Source organism: Cercospora kikuchii (genome assembly GCF_019650295.1).
Source record: "Cercospora kikuchii DNA, contig_00001, whole genome shotgun sequence".
In the NCBI taxonomy this organism is placed as follows: Eukaryota; Fungi; Ascomycota; class Dothideomycetes; order Mycosphaerellales; family Mycosphaerellaceae; genus Cercospora; species Cercospora kikuchii.
In genome coordinates, this window is record NW_025408582.1 from 4,851,845 (window position 1) to 4,867,152 (window position 15,308).

Below are 15,308 nucleotides of genomic sequence, written 5' to 3' on the forward strand. Positions count from 1 at the left end.
ACTGTGCCACAACAATCTCACCCATACCTCTTCCGGTTTCTGCTACATGTATAGCACATGCCTTTACTACTGACCGACCACTCACGACAGCAAGGGCTCATGTCTACTCACCGCATTTCCGACAACCCCATTTACATTGCTCATCTTAAATGTACCTAGGGAAGACTCGAAGCAGTAAAAGTCGAACACGACAAAACATGACTTGCGAGATCCGTACGACTTCACCACTCAAGCACGAATCCGCCGCTCGGCATTAACCTCTTCCAAAGCTTGATTCCACGTGGCTTGTTCAATAATGAGTCCTTCATGAATCGTCAGACAACTAGTCAGCCAGAACGCTTCCGTTGAAGTTACGCGGATCATGGCGTCAAATGAGAAACGGCGCACATTAGCCACGTCAAGTCGACACGAGAGGCAAAAGTCTCGCTATTGCGAGCTTATACGAAGATCCACGTGGCTAGAGGGACGTCCTTTCGTACTACGAAATAGGAGAGAAGAGCACCTCTGACTCGAAGAATCAACTAGAACGACTAATGTTCGTTGTGGTTGACATAAGAGGAAACAACTCCGAAAAGCCCGGTTTCGACCTGATCATCATCAGGTCATGAGCTACTCGTGTGAATTGCCATAATCACAGGATTTGGTAAAAACCAATATTATACATTCTGTGCTCTGTACGATTGCAAGACAACACATGTCTTACTGTGATTTTGGAGGTATTCAAAAAACACACAAGAGACAAAAGTCTTCACGCTCATCCGGCTGTGCTTCCTCACGAGCCAACGCCGATGGAAAATGCAAAATTCCGCGGTAATATCCTTGTTTTCCGCCCCATTTCACGCATGCATTACCCTCTCTCAAATTTTGTTTTCCATCACCGAATCTTTGATTTTCAGTTCCTCATCTGCAGTCAAAGACGTCTCCAGCCCTCGAGCACTACTGCTTAATTCCATTCTTCCACTTTCTAATGGACTCAGAGGTTCGTGTTCGAATGTGAGGTTGCCAATCATTGGAGGAGAGGAAGCTAAACTGTGAGTTTCTCTGATGGGGGCATCGTTAATCTTGGTTCGTCGAGTGCCCATGGAGAATTTGCTTCGCGGGATTGTTGGAGGAGGCGCGGCGGTATTAGTGCTTCGATCCACAGGACTAACAGGAGAGGATTCACCGAGCTCGGCGGGCGCTTGACCCGCTACTTGCGCAGCTGTCGTTCCCAGTGTCAAGCTCTTTTTCGTAGACGTTGGATTCGAGCGATCGGTCTGTGATCGGTCACGAGCGGAGCCTGACAGTGACAAGTTAGACATCGCAGCAGTCGGAGAAGACCTCGACTTGCTCTCAATACCGTCTGTACTCCGAGGTATGCTGTCTATTCTTTGCGGGAACTGCAGCTGTGTGGCTAGCTTCAAGTTGTCGGTCGAATATTTCTTGATCGGCAATCCCGATTTTGTCACTGATGGAGCATAACCATTACTGTTGAGCTGGCTGTCGCTCGCTTGCTGAGTGTTGTCTCCGTTGCTCGTCGACGGGAGATGCGGCGGCTGAACTGTTGACGGAACAGAAGTCTGAGGTGGCGTGTCCTTGCGAGGGGGAGGGGGAGGCGCATCGGTTGAAGAATCTCGATTCGTAGTTGGGCGTGTAGGTGGCACCGCCAGAGGCGATGCGAGGTTGGATTGCCCATTGGTCGTGTTGAGACTGTTCAGACTGGCCGCTGGCTGATCGATGGTGGTACTGGTACTGGCCTGTTTCGAATTTTTGTAAGCTGGTGAACTCAGTTCTGTTGAGTCCGTGGATGATTTCGCTGTGTGCTGGCCTGTCGATGCCGATGATGTTGGCGAGGGACCGCGCGGCACTTGACCCGCATCTGCAGTACTATCTGTAGACGGCATCGGCTGCTTCTCCTCCACATGCCAGCCATTTGAGGCAGGTAATTCTGACACGTCTGGAAATTGCTCACTTTGGGGTTGTCCAGGCGGCTTGCTTCCTGGCGGTGCCACTTTGGAGTCGTAGATGGTATGGCGCATCTTGAATGGCACACCGGACGATTGAGCAGGCGGAGCGGGCGCTGCAGGCGACGGATTCGGGGCGCGCGCATCGTACACCGGGTTGCGGATCTTGAATGGCGGAGGCGTGGGACGAACTACATTGTCCGCGACGGGCTCGCTCTCTGGCCAAGCATGTGTAGGCATACCGTCGGCTCCCAATTGACCCAGTCGTGAGTCTCGAGATCGATATTCGGTTTGCTTGAATGACGAGTTGGAAGTAGCGCTGCCGGGCGTGGGAAGAGTTTCGAGGGGGCTGACGGGATCTTCTTCAGGCGCGGCGATGTTGGACAAACGAGTGCCCTCAGGAAGGGCAGAGACGGGACGCGGTCGTGTTGATATTGTATCTGTCGCATCCAGAGTGGGTTGTGGCACAGCCAGTTCCGCCGGCACGATGTCGGTTTCAGGCGAGTGCACTAACGCCGGCATCTCCACCACGCCCGGGGAAGCTGCACGGCCTGCATACGCTTCGGTTGGCAGCTCCACAGGCGTGACGACCCCAAACCCGGTTGGCATCTCGAAGTCCCTGTCGTCGGCGTTGCTGTCCAGTGTCATGGTCGAGGGGTTCGGCGACGGGCTCCTGACATCGCCATTCCGCTTGCCCAATTTGAAGGGATACGCCACAACGCCATTGTGGGGACGCGGATTGGCGGCGGTCAGAAAGGTGTTGACCGACCCTGGCACTCGTACTGCGTCCTTAGCTTTGCCGGCGTCAGACATCGAGGGCGCGCTGCGCGCTTGCGATGCAGGAGGCACAGACGGCGACGGCGGCTCAACCTGTGGCACAGAACGATATTCGTCAGCCCCTGCACTCGAAACTTGGGTCGGCGATTCAACCCAACGACGGCGACTCGCGAAGGATGAAACTCTAAGTCCAACATGTGCGATGCGCTCGGACGTCACACCGCACCCTTCGCACAATCAACTTGCCTAGGGGAACAAGGCGATCGATTTATGCACGCGATAACAACAAGAAACAACACACGACACTTACCTGCGCATCATCATTGGCCGGACCAGCTTTCGTCAATCCGCCTGCCTCATCGATATCCACTTTCCCGTTCTTCGTGTTTGGGTTCAGATTGCTTGACAGCATCGCTGCGGAGCTGATCGGCCTTGCATAGTTGACCTTTGTTGAATTTACGCTCGAACGGCGACTGAGATCCCGCAGCCTGGAAGGACTGTCCGGCATTGTATTCGGCGACCCAGGAGGAACTGGCGAGCCTGCATCCCGCTCGTTGTTCGCCTGGCCCTCGTCCTTGACACTGCGATAAGGACTCCGTGTACGAGAGCCATTGCGCTTGGGTCCCCAGGCAGAAGCCAGCACACTGGCACTGGAGCGTCGGCGCCGTTTCGCGTCATCCGCGTCGTTTGAGGGTACGGCAAGATTGTTCCTAGCAGATGATGCACTCCGGGATACGTCTGTCCCAGTCAATGCAGTCGCACGTGCGCTACTGCTCCCCGGAGGGACGCCAGTGGCAGTCCTTGTGCTGGCAGCCACACTCGAAGGCCTCTCGGCGTCTGCTTCTTTGGCGTCCTGTAGCCGCTCTTCCCTCTGGATTGTACTCTCATCGTGCGACGATCCCCAGCCAGACCACATGGCAAGACCCCATGACTTCCCTTTCTTCTTTTCGCCAGCCACATTGCCCTTGATCTTGCGATTGATCAAAGCCGCGGCAGGAGGATTTTCGCCGGGTTCCGGCTGATCGTAGTCCTTGGCCTCTTTAAGCTTCTTCTTCTGGAGCTTTTTGTAATCATTCGCAAACTTCACATCGTTCTCCCCGCGCTTCATCGACCATTTATGCACTGGCCCGGTCTTGATAGCTCCAATCGTGTTGCGATCGAGATTCAGGCAAGCTATGTCGGCTACGCGGGGCAGCGGGAAGATGATGCCGTGCCTGTTGACCCGCTGTCGAATCATGTGGTCTTTGAAGGCCGGAAGGTCGTCTCCTGCTTTGCCAATTGCACCTATCGAGGTCAATTTGAACTGCGTGGACGTGACACCTTCCTCTCCAATACTCCCGAAGGACTCATGGCTACCCTTTCCATACTCATTGGGATCCTCTTTATCACTAATTATGGAAATTGCATCATCGTCCAGAATCTCGATCGATTTGTGTTGTGCTCGTGCAAGCGCCCAGGCGCCGAATTGAGCGACGGATCGATACATGTACTTGGCTGGTCGTGTGAACGACAGTGTGTGCGGTACGTGACACAGATCTTCCCACACTTGCAATTGAACATCGGTACCCGGGTACTGGTTCAGGATCGTGCGCTCTGGATCGTATTGCTCCATGACGGCTTCGCCAGGAGGATATTGTCTCGGATTGGCAGCTTTGTGCGCCAGATAGATCTGCTCATCGCGTAACAACTCTGCTCCGCCGACTTGAATCAACATGGGCGGCAGACCACCCAACGATGGCTGCTGCACTGGTGAAACTAGCGGGTGTGCTAGGAGGTCGTTCTTCGCATACATCTGAAACTGTTCGCGAATGACGACCAGCTTGTCACCAATTGCAATTTCCAATCGCGGGCCCATTCCTGGAATTTGATTGTACTCTTTGGTTTCCTTGCCTCCCTCCAAGCCGTCTTGTGACTGTGCGTCTCCTCGAAGATTATCACGGCTCTGTTTGGAAGCCATTCCTGTACCATAGGAAGCTGGTAGCTCGACGACGTCGAATGGCTGCTCCACGGGTTGTGTGAATGTTCGCTCAGGTCGTTTCTTCTTAGGCGCATCATCTGTGGTTGGAGGCGGTGGCCATGCCATGGACGGCTTGTGGTGGAACCCGTGAGGAGGAATATAATCGCCCAGTCCCTCGCCAGCGACTGACGGAAAAGAATGGGTCAGATCTACCCAAGGCGACAAGAGGATCGTGCCTGCTGGTAATGGGCAACCCTGATCTCGAAGTGTGACCAGCATGCTTAGAACCATACCACCTCCTGCGCTATCGCCCGCAAACAACACCTGACTAGGGTCAAAGTGCTCGAGCAGATAGAAGTATGTTGCAATGCAGTCGTGAAGTCCACAAGGAAATGGGAATTGCGGTGCCAGCCTGTACCGAGGAGCAAGCACACGCGCCTTCAGCTTTCGAGCATGCCGTTGCATTTGGTAGCGGTGCTCATCGACCGAGCCAAAGTAGTATGCACCGCCATGAATGTACAGGATCACTCGGTCGCACTGCTTCCCTTCTCGTTTCCGCTCTTGGTGGTCCTTCTTCATTTCAATCCACTCTGCGTGCAGCGGGGTGTCCGGCTTCCTCCATTGCCACCACTTTTCACCTCCCACCTGTTCCATGCCATCGCTGCCCAATTGTTTACGCAGTAGGTTGGCAGATCGCTTGAGGAACTGTGGCGGAACCTCCACGTCCTGTGTCCGAACCCATGTCGGTACCGGGACCCATTGCGCGGTAAAAGCTTGGAGCTCTTCGACGGTGTGCTTGGAGCTGTAGTCGAGGAATTGGCGTATTAGTTTTAGGCCTTCGTGGTAGGAGATGTGGGCAGTGGGTTTCTGCTTGAGCGGCTTTCGGTTCAAGTAGTGGGAGAAGTAGGTCTCAATGACGGATGGAGTCACTGCTGTCGCGACACCGAAGGTGCTAAAAGGCATGTTGGATGAGCTCCTCCGCGTTGATGTGAACCTGCTTCTGCATCCACCACCCGTCTCTCTTGGTCACCTCAGTCGCAACAGCTAGCAGGGAGGTAAGGGAACTGATAGCGGGTCTCAGTACATGTTGTTTTGTTCCGTTGATGACGATCAGCCTCGTATCCGGAGATCCAACCAGGCCGTTCGCGATGGCCCTAACAGTGCATTCGGCCAGACGAGCTGGAGAGGTCCGGAAACAGTGCAGGTACCAGGTAAGGACGGTGTGTAGAGGTGAGAATTACCGGGCGAGGAACAGGAACAGATTAGTCGCGGACATGCCAGCGGAGGGGTGGTGCGAGTGAGCGACGGGTCAACGCTCATCAGAGCTCTGGCCGGCGCGGTGGTGTCGCGGCAAAAGGAGAGAGGGTTTCGCGTCGACGGTGCCCCTGCGTCATTTGGTGCTTCGAGAACAAATGTTCCAGCTGCGCGCGCCCACGCCCGACTGCGATACAGAGACGTCGCAAAACATTGTGCTGCGTTTCACCAACATCGTCATCGAGGCCGGCGAACAATGCAAACCCGGCTGACGATTCCGCCTTCCCCAGCTTCTTCTCTCATCCTTGCTGTTGCTCCCGCCCTTCCGAGCAGGGCCTGCCCATGCCAAGAGATATCGGCGTCTGGTTGCGAGATCTCCGACCAAAAAATGTGCCACCGTCGACGAGCAAGTCTACTTCACGCACGACACACTCCGCGAACATGACCTCGCTACCTGCTTCGTCTGGACCGCAAGCGGTCGCATCAGACTCTGTCACCGTTGAGCAGCTCCAGACGGCTTTCGATAACTCGATCTGGTACCTTCTCTCCCTCTGGCAACCCCTCCACATCGCCGTGCAGAATGCTTGGGGCGGACCCGACTCGGCAGATAAACGCGACTGGTTCGCAGGAGCTGTGTCTGACCTCCTGACTACTCGCCCCGAGACCGACCAAGAAGACCTGGAGCTCTTCTTGCTTCAAATCATGGGCGATGAGTTTGAGTGCAATGTCGAAGACGAAAGTGAAGTCGTAGTTGCCGGGGACATTCTCAAGGTGCGGAGTCGCATGATGGAGACAAGGAGTTTGCAGGCTGCTTTGGAGGTGGAACAGAGGTGGAAGAATCGGGGGAACATGAAGACAGACAAGGTCGTCGTACAAGAGGTGAACCAGGATGCAGACGAAGAGGAGTTTGAAGGATTTGATGATGACGAAGATATGGAAGAAGCACCGGCTCTGGTCAGCGCGCCAAAGGTGCCAAAGGAGAAGCCCATTCCCGAAGTTGACGATGACGGCTTCACCAAAGTATCTGGCAAAAAGAGAACGGGTTGAGGGATGGCAAGAATCGGCATCGGCCAACTTGAAGGAGTGCTTTTCTATGAGATGCAGCATAATGATACTGCATTCCTGGACATCGGACGATGTAGACGTCGCAAAATGGCTCTGCACGGCAAACGTGCTTCCAAGCAGCTCATATTGAACTAGTGCGATTGTCTGAGTGCCAGTACCTGCACTCGGCACGGGAGATTCTCAGAATCCCGGAACGAGGCATATCCAAGATTGGCAGCCAGCGACACAAAGCTGTCCAGGACAGAGGAGTGAAGAATGCCGTGTATGCGACAGGAAGGACCTGGCGGAGCAGAAAGTGAGCTTAGAGACGCTGGCATCCATCTTATCATGCCATGGTCCTGGAAGTTCTCTCAGGAATCAACGAGTCTGCAACCGAGCTCAGACTTGCACAGCAGTATTGTCCGACACCTACGTGCGAGCATTTGCAAGAAAGCCAACAAAAGAGTACCGCGCTTTACTGTCCACTTTCCCTTCTTTCGCAGTCATCATAGCAGTGAGCTAGCAGCACGATTCGTCGTTTCCAATTGCATCGTCTCGCGTTCACACGCTGCCAAGCCACGACGTCCACTGGTTGCAAATATTCGGAAGCATTCTTCAATCTCAAATGCCGTCCCGCACAAGCCGTCACTGGGATAGTATCCCAGCTTCAGTTCTACAGCCCTCGCTGCCCACTGCCGCAACGACGAAACGGGTATCGCGGAGCCCTCTGCGCGTTCAGCGTGCGGCAAGGCCATGTGGTTGACCCTTGGCAGACCGATCCTCGGCGGGTATTGCGGAGATACCGAGACGAGGACAGTAATCCGTGCTCTGCTATTCGCTGAACCTGCCTCACTTCTCCACACTCTCGGTGCAGTGGAAAGGCAGACCTGCCGCCGTCGGCAACAAGACATGAGGCTGGACTGTGCATCTACGCCATTGACGAGAGCCGCTCAAGAGTCCAGTGATCGCCAGTCCAGGATCGGGTTAATTGTATCGAGCTGTGCTTTCTTCTACTGTTCTGCTTTCTTCCCATCCTCTGAGCACCGTTCCTGTACATTTCACTTTGCATAACTGGATCAGAGCATAGACAAGATGAATCGCGATAGCAACAACACACAGAGCAAGCAGCTCTCAGGCGCAGAGATCGCAAAGCACAACAGCCGAGAGTCATGTTGGGTCATTGTACATGGCAAGGCATACGATGTCACAGAGTGTGCGTACTATGAGAGGGTTAATAGTTTCGACTTACACTAACTCTTCGCCAGTCCTGCCTGAGCATCCTGGTGGGCCAAAGATTATTCTCAAGTATGCCGGCAAAGACGCCACCGAAGAGTACGAGCCTATCCACCCTCCCGACACCCTCGACAAGTTTCTCGACAAGAGCAAGCATTTGGGAGAGGTGGATATGTCAACAGTAGAACAAGAAGAGAAAGAGGAAGACCCAGAAGAGATTGAGCGACAAGAACGCATCAAGCACATGCCAATCCTGGAGCAATGTTACAACTTGATGGACTTCGAAGCGGTGGCGAGGAGAGTAATGAAGAAGACAGCATGGGCATATTACTCTAGCGGTGCAGATGATGAGATTGTGAGTACAATCCAGTTGGTCTACGTGTGCGACAAAGCTAATAGGATGTCTCCCAGACTATGCGAGAAAATCACTCAGCCTTCCACAAGATCTGGTTCCGACCTCGAATCCTCCGCAACGTCGAGAAAATCGATCTCTCCACCACCATGCTCGGCACCAAAGTTTCCATTCCCTTCTACGTGACCGCCACCGCCCTAGGCAAACTGGGCAACCCTGAAGGCGAAGTCGTCCTCACACGAGGCGCCCACAAGCACAACGTCATCCAAATGATCCCCACTCTAGCCTCCTGCTCTTTCGACGAGATCGTCGACGCCCGGCAAGACGACCAGGTCCAATGGCTCCAACTCTACGTCAACAAAGACCGCGAAATCACCAAACGCATCATTCAACACGCCGAGAAGCGTGGCTGCAAAGGCCTCTTCATCACAGTCGACGCCCCACAACTCGGCCGCAGAGAAAAGGACATGCGATCTAAATTCTCCGATACTGGCTCCAACGTACAAAACACCTCCGGCGATAACGTCGACCGCTCACAAGGCGCCGCACGAGCCATCTCCTCATTCATCGATCCGGCCCTTTGCTGGGAAGATATCCCCTGGTTCCTCTCCGTGACCAAAATGCCCATCATCTTGAAGGGCGTCCAACGAGTCGAAGACGTCATTCGCGCCATCAGCGTGGGAGTTCAAGGTGTCGTTCTCTCCAACCACGGCGGTCGTCAACTAGATTTCGCCCGTTCAGGAATTGAAGTCCTAGCCGAAGTGATGCCCGAACTCCGCCGTCTAGGTCTAGAAAACAAAATCGAAATTTTCATCGATGGCGGAATTCGTCGCGCGACAGATATCATTAAAGCGCTTTGCTTGGGAGCTACAGGCGTGGGAATCGGAAGGCCGTTCTTGTTCGCTATGTCGGCTTATGGCTTACCTGGTGTGGATCGTGCGATGCAGTTGTTGAAGGATGAGATGGAGATGAATATGAGGTTGATTGGTGCGACGTCTGTGGATGAGTTGACCCCGGATATGATTGATACGAGGGGGCTGGGGATGCACGTCACGGGTGTGCCGGGCGATACGCTGAGTCTGAATGCGTATGATGCGTTGGTGGGACCGGTGTGGAAGCAAGGGGCGAAGTTGTAAAATTTTGATGGAGGAGAGAATGATGTGCATTTTATGGATTTTCTGGTATATATATAGCGATGTTCATGAGCATATATTTTATCCTTTCACTTCTGCTAAACCACTGCGTCAGACAACGTCAGGAGGAGTCGGGTTGAAGAATGTAGATCGACGAGTCCTGTTTCGTCCGCATGGAAGTGGTTGCAAACAGTACAGAAATGTGCACTCCACATATTGTGAACCCGTCTTTACATTCGATTGAATTTACATTGCCATCTCTACATCCTCCAATACCCTGCCTCTCGGTTTCCTTGCAAACAAACCTACAACATCTCTGAACATGTCTCTCACAGGTGGCATAGCTACAACACCACCTTTCCCACCTCCCACATCAAATATACTAGACAACTGTTCAGGTCTGACGACTGGACGATCATCCTCGCCAGCTTCGGTCAACAGGAGCGGAGCTAGACTGTCGGACATTTCTTGATCTTGTTCCGCAGCATTTGTACTAAGAAGTGCAAGCGCAGAAGATGATGCGGTCTCTGCATCCTCGGTTGGTCTCACTTCCTCCACCGTTTCGAGAGCTTCAGGCGCAGCGGAAGAAGACCTTCGGTTGCGAGTAGCTTGTTGAGTGCTAGTAAGGGAGCGAATCGTGCCGTCCTCGAAAATGACTGTGTAGCCTCTGGTGTCTTTACCAGCCAAAACTGCTACGGGAGTCGATTCGAGGTCGGCTTCGAACAAAGCGTCTGGATTCTTGGGTGTGTAAACTGCGATCTGAGGACTGGACTCGTCCAAATCCATAGAAGTGATGTTGATCGAGGCTACCGCAAATGTTTGATCGGTCTCGTTGACAGCCAGCTTCGCAGTCTCTTGTTCGCCAAGTGTGCCAGGTAGCGTGATCGTATAGTGGACATTGTCGTCGACAAGGTTCCATACACGAATGTGTCCTAGACTGAGTACGATGAGGTACCGATCCAAGAAGCCTAAGTCCAAAACATCTTCATCGGCAGGGATGATGCCGGCATTTGTAGAGGTGACAATGCCAGTGTCCGGATTGACAAAATGTACCAGGGGCTGCACAGTCTCACTTGAGGTGGTCGTAGAGCATGCAAGTATCGAGCCATCGGGGGAGAATGCGAGGCTGGCGTCAATTGCAGCCAACGACTTATCGTGATCACCGTCCATTGGCGAATCGGCACGTTCTTCACTGTCAGCAGCAATTGGAAGCTTGATCGTTCTTCGACATGTCCATTCGACTAGATCATTGCCGTTGGGCTCTTTCAGAGGAACGCCGTGGCGAAACTTGGTCTTTGGCTTCCAGATCATCACCTCGCCGTCCTCTCCAATCGTTGCGAAACCGTTCGAGGCCGGGTCGGACTTGAGCTGCAAGACACGGCCTGCACCAGAGCCAAGGTCGGCATCAGAGGATCGCGCGTGCGGAGCATCGGCTCTGGTGCTCAGCGTCCACATGGATTGGTCCTCGTCCCACTTCCAGAATTTGAGGTAGACTTCTCGTCGTTTCAGCTGCTCCTCCTGGATGTTCTCAAGATCGATGGCGTCCAGGCCAGCCGTGCGTGCGACTGCATGCTCCAGGTCCGTGGCTGGCGGAAACCACTCGTCAACTGTTGCCAGCCATTCTCCATCTGCACTTACAGCGAGCAGATTGACATCTGGTGGGATGATAGGAGTATTTTCAGGCCCACGATTAAAGTCGGTCACGTTGTTGCGAGAAAGTGCTTGTCGGTTAATGTGTCGGGAATTCTGAATGTCAAAACTTTGCAGGAAAGGTCGTGTTGTGACGTCTCGGGTATGCTTCGGCTGCGTTGCTGGCACGGTCAAGAGAAGTTGCTTCGGGTCGCTAGGGTGCATGACGACCGTCGCAGCTGGCAGCGCCATGTCTTCTCGTTCAAGTTGTTCTGTCAGTACCGGTAGTTGAAGACCAGCAAAGTTGGCGACGGGCTTCAACTCAGTGGTGCTCAAGACCATGATGGAGTTATCGCCCATCTGCAAAGCGTATTGTGTACCACTTGGCGAGACGACAACCCGCTCAATCTCTGCTGTGAGATGAGGCAAGAATTGCTTGTGTCCTGTCTCAAGCTGCCAGATAACAAGCACGGATTCTCTGCCACCTGAGATCAGATAGTTTCCGTCTCTCGAGAATTTCACTGTTGAAACAGCCTCGCGATGCCAGTGCAGGATTCGAGGCGTGGGGAGGGCCGCCTGCGAGGGCTTTGCAAACAAAGATAAGAGGCTGGAGTAGAAGTGTATTTGGCCATCCGCATTGCCCACTGCAAGTGCGAGATCAGGGATAGGCTTCTTCTGATCTTTGGCAGGCGAGTTAGCCTTGCCTGTAGCTGGTGTCACAAGTCTCGCGTCAAGACACTGAAATGGTACAGTTGTCGGCATCTCAATCCAGATGTATTCGGAAGTTTGAGAGTTGTCTTTTCTCTTGCCCAGCAACACTGCAGTCATACCCAGACAGATGATGTAGGCGCCACCTTCAAGGACGTGTATGCTCGTCAGACGTCGATATGTTGAATACAACGACTTTCGTTCTCCAACAACAGTGTATGTGCCCTGAGTCTGGGCGATGCAGTATACCCCTAGGCGTCCATCTCTACGAGCTGCAGTAGTTGCAGCCACGGTGGTCTCATTGCCTGGAAAGCTTCCTTTGATGATCGACCCTGTCGTCCAATTCCACTGCACTTTGGTCCCATTGTCGTATGCGATCTCTACGTGATCCGGATAGTCGGCGCTCAGAGTATATGCAAGGATAGACCTGCCATCGGGCACTGCATGTGTCCTCGAAATGAGTGAGCTATCCAGGTGCAATAGTTGGACTTCGCGGATCGTGGCCGCGATCAAACATTCGTCGCCGTTCTCGTCCACAACAAAGATTGGATCATGAGCCAGGTACCGTCCGGCGCTCGGTTGAGACAACCACCAACCATGTTCGTTCGGTGCTGTGAGCTCCTCATCCTCTCTGAAGCCTGCCTTGATCTCGCGATCGGCGTTTCGTCTCGCCTTTTTCTCGATGGCGCGCTGTCGCTTGTCCTTGATCGATGGCACAGTGCCATTCTCGCTCCGCTGTTCCGCGCCTGCCTCTACATCCTGCACAACTATGTCCTTGGTTTGCTGTTTCTGCTTCTTGCTCTTTTGAGGTTTCACCGAAGCTGCCTCGATGTCTCCCATTGACACATCTACGTGCTCATCTCCAGTTGTAGGTGGTGCTGTAGATGGCGATGCAGCGGCCGCAGTTCCGTTCTGAGAACTTCTTCTCTTCTTGGCCTTTTTCGACGTCGGTGTTGCTTGTATTTCGGTTTTGATGGTAGGCTGTCCAACGTTGCTTCCATTCGCAACACCGATCTTCTCTTTTTTGCCTGATTTTGGAGAGTCTACGTGCTGAGCTGGAGCCGGAAGACCGTTCTGCCTTGGGACGACCACTTGAGGACTGCCGTTCGAGGTGCCATTTGCCTTCACGTCGGTCTTCGCGGACGACTTGACCCGCTTCGCCGTCGCATTGTCCGCCTGCTGCTGCTCCAGCTTCCTCTTCCTCTCGGTATCTCTGGCCATTGTTCCGGCGCGACGGGAGCACGTGGACAGAGAAGTGAATGACAAAAGACAGAGGCAAGTCGATGCATTTGCTCGTGTGCTCGAACTAGCTTTCTGAACCTCGAAAAAGTTCGAGGGTCCGTGCACTCCACCGGTCTTATCGGCTTTGAACTTCTCGCGACACGACTTCAATCTTCGCGACAGCCACCACGCCGCCCTTTGCACCACTCCCACCACCGTCGACATGATTATCCCAATCCGTTGCTTCTCCTGCGGCAAGGTGCGACTCGTTCAGTCCTCAACCTCGATCGTGCAGCGCTAACATGTTATTGTTCCCAGGTCATTGCAGACCTCTACGAGCGCTACGTCGAGCTCATCGGCACAGTACAAGAGAACGGCGACACGGTGTCTGACGGCGACGCGATGGACCAACTCGGCCTCAACAGATACTGCTGCAGACGTATGATGCTCACACACGTCGATCTGATCGAGAAGCTGTTGCGGTATGTACAGACAAAGAACGAGTGGCATAGAACAATAACTGATCGCGTACCGCGCAGATACAACCCGGCGGAGCGCGATATTGTCAAGGATCGACGATAGAAGGCCCGATATGCGACTAGCGAAAGGAGGAAAATGTGTTATAGTATTCCAGCGAAGGTGTTATGGCGTTGATAAGGAGAATACCAAAACGGAGCGAGCCACATGCTCGCGCAGAAGGGTGCTACAAAACAGCGTTGTGCCGTCGCAACGAACAGTCCCGGTGAGAAGACGGACACCTGGGCGTACGCGGCGCACGGCCACTTAAAGGGCAAAGTTGCCCGATAACTCGCTGCCAGCGCTTGTGGCTCATTGATCAGAAACGAGCACCTGCGAGGCCTCGGTGGACTGGCAGTCGTCGAACCTCTCGAAGATTCTGATGACAGCTTAGAAGGATCTCCAAACTTTGTCGTTCAAGACATTGAGCGATTACCCAACAATAAAAGCCACACGAAAACTAAACGCCAACTCCTTGCGAGGTGAAGCTCGTTGCCGCATGGCTACGAGAGACCTTGAATCCTTCAGATTCCCGTCTATGCCTGCTCCTCCAGCTTCTTGATCTCCCGCTCAAACTTTTCGTTGATCTTCTCCAGGTTCTCGGTCGCATCATCACCATCCTTCTTCAATGCCGCCTTGAATCTCTGGAATTCGTCATCCTCCGACTACCTCTCCCGCGTCCACTCCGGCGTCATGACTTCCAGGTCATCCTGATACTTCTTAAACTGCTGCTCGTGTTCCGTCAGCTCCTTCAGAGCTCATCCCGCTCCTTTTTCCTATCCTCCTCGTTCTTTCCCAGATGGGACCACAGCTCGTCCAGCTCCTTGCTGTTACTCCCAACGATCACCTCGAGTACCAACTCTGCGTCACTTCGCGCCTTCTCCCACTCCTTCTTCTTCTCCGCGATGAAATCCGCCGTGGTCATGTTCTTATGCATGGCCGTGGCGTTGTCCGGAACGGCAGAGAGACTGTGCGTGGGGAAGCTGGAAGTGGAGTTCTTCACCTTGAAATCTCCGGTTGGCTGTGGTGGCACTGCAGGATAGCCCCGGACCATCGATGCCAGGGCCAGTGGCGTAATCAGAAGAGAGTGGAGGATAACCATCTTCACGCCGTGTCTCGAACAGTTTTTACTTTGCTGGTATGCTTCTTGGGGAGACTGAGTAGCAGCGAAGTCCTTGCCTGGTTGGAGGAAAGGGCTACCTGCGGAGGTCCCTTTCACTAACGTCAGCTGTGTCTCAGATGGTTGCTCATGGAAGCGTTCTTGATATAACACACCTGGTGAGCTGAGAAGGCTATACGACTTCGGAGAAATATTCGTCTTGGTCAGTGAGAGTTTTTGTAACTTGAAGATGCTCCTGAGAGTGAAGCGAAAGGAAATAGGAAAATCGAGAACCTGATGGAACTTATGTACGATCAGGATTCCCGTCTGTATCTCACCCAGGGATGGTTCGCATTACAAGCTGACGTAGCCCGCTTCCAGGGCACCGTGGCTCGAAGTGATCATCTTCCAAGGCGCAAGTAATGAGATCCTACATCGTTAT

At 53.5% G+C, this 15,308-nt stretch overlaps 6 protein-coding genes across 6 annotated transcripts; 3 read left to right on the forward strand and 3 right to left on the reverse strand.

The window, feature by feature from the left end:
- Positions 1 to 857: 857 nt before the first annotated feature.
- CKM354_000189500 (uncharacterized protein) lies at positions 858 to 5,640 on the reverse strand (the record flags this gene model as incomplete). The annotated part of the gene is made up of 2 exons (XM_044797030.1): positions 858 to 2,813; positions 3,031 to 5,640. The coding sequence occupies 2 exons, from the start codon at positions 5,638 to 5,640 to the stop codon at positions 858 to 860; spliced, it is 4,566 nt and encodes a 1,521-aa protein (XP_044652965.1).
- Positions 5,641 to 6,372: 732 nt separating this feature from the next.
- On the forward strand, positions 6,373 to 6,978 carry CKM354_000189600 (uncharacterized protein; the record flags this gene model as incomplete). The annotated part of the gene is made up of 1 exon (XM_044797031.1): positions 6,373 to 6,978. One exon carries the CDS (start codon positions 6,373 to 6,375, stop codon positions 6,976 to 6,978), a length of 606 nt encoding a protein of 201 aa, XP_044652966.1.
- A 1,089-nt stretch (positions 6,979 to 8,067) lies between these two features.
- On the forward strand, positions 8,068 to 9,696 carry CKM354_000189700 (uncharacterized protein; the record flags this gene model as incomplete). Its single annotated transcript, XM_044797032.1, has 3 exons — positions 8,068 to 8,188; positions 8,241 to 8,563; positions 8,620 to 9,696. 3 exons carry the CDS (start codon positions 8,068 to 8,070, stop codon positions 9,694 to 9,696), a joined length of 1,521 nt encoding a protein of 506 aa, XP_044652967.1.
- Positions 9,697 to 9,939: 243 nt separating this feature from the next.
- On the reverse strand, positions 9,940 to 13,251 carry CKM354_000189800 (uncharacterized protein; the record flags this gene model as incomplete). Its single annotated transcript, XM_044797033.1, has 1 exon — positions 9,940 to 13,251. One exon carries the CDS (start codon positions 13,249 to 13,251, stop codon positions 9,940 to 9,942), a length of 3,312 nt encoding a protein of 1,103 aa, XP_044652968.1.
- A 223-nt stretch (positions 13,252 to 13,474) lies between these two features.
- On the forward strand, positions 13,475 to 13,833 carry CKM354_000189900 (DNA-directed RNA polymerase core subunit RPB10; the record flags this gene model as incomplete). The annotated part of the gene is made up of 3 exons (XM_044797034.1): positions 13,475 to 13,510; positions 13,570 to 13,733; positions 13,791 to 13,833. 3 exons carry the CDS (start codon positions 13,475 to 13,477, stop codon positions 13,831 to 13,833), a joined length of 243 nt encoding a protein of 80 aa, XP_044652969.1.
- Positions 13,834 to 14,518: 685 nt separating this feature from the next.
- On the reverse strand, positions 14,519 to 14,869 carry CKM354_000190000 (uncharacterized protein; the record flags this gene model as incomplete). The annotated part of the gene is made up of 1 exon (XM_044797035.1): positions 14,519 to 14,869. One exon carries the CDS (start codon positions 14,867 to 14,869, stop codon positions 14,519 to 14,521), a length of 351 nt encoding a protein of 116 aa, XP_044652970.1.
- Positions 14,870 to 15,308: the final 439 nt, after the last annotated feature.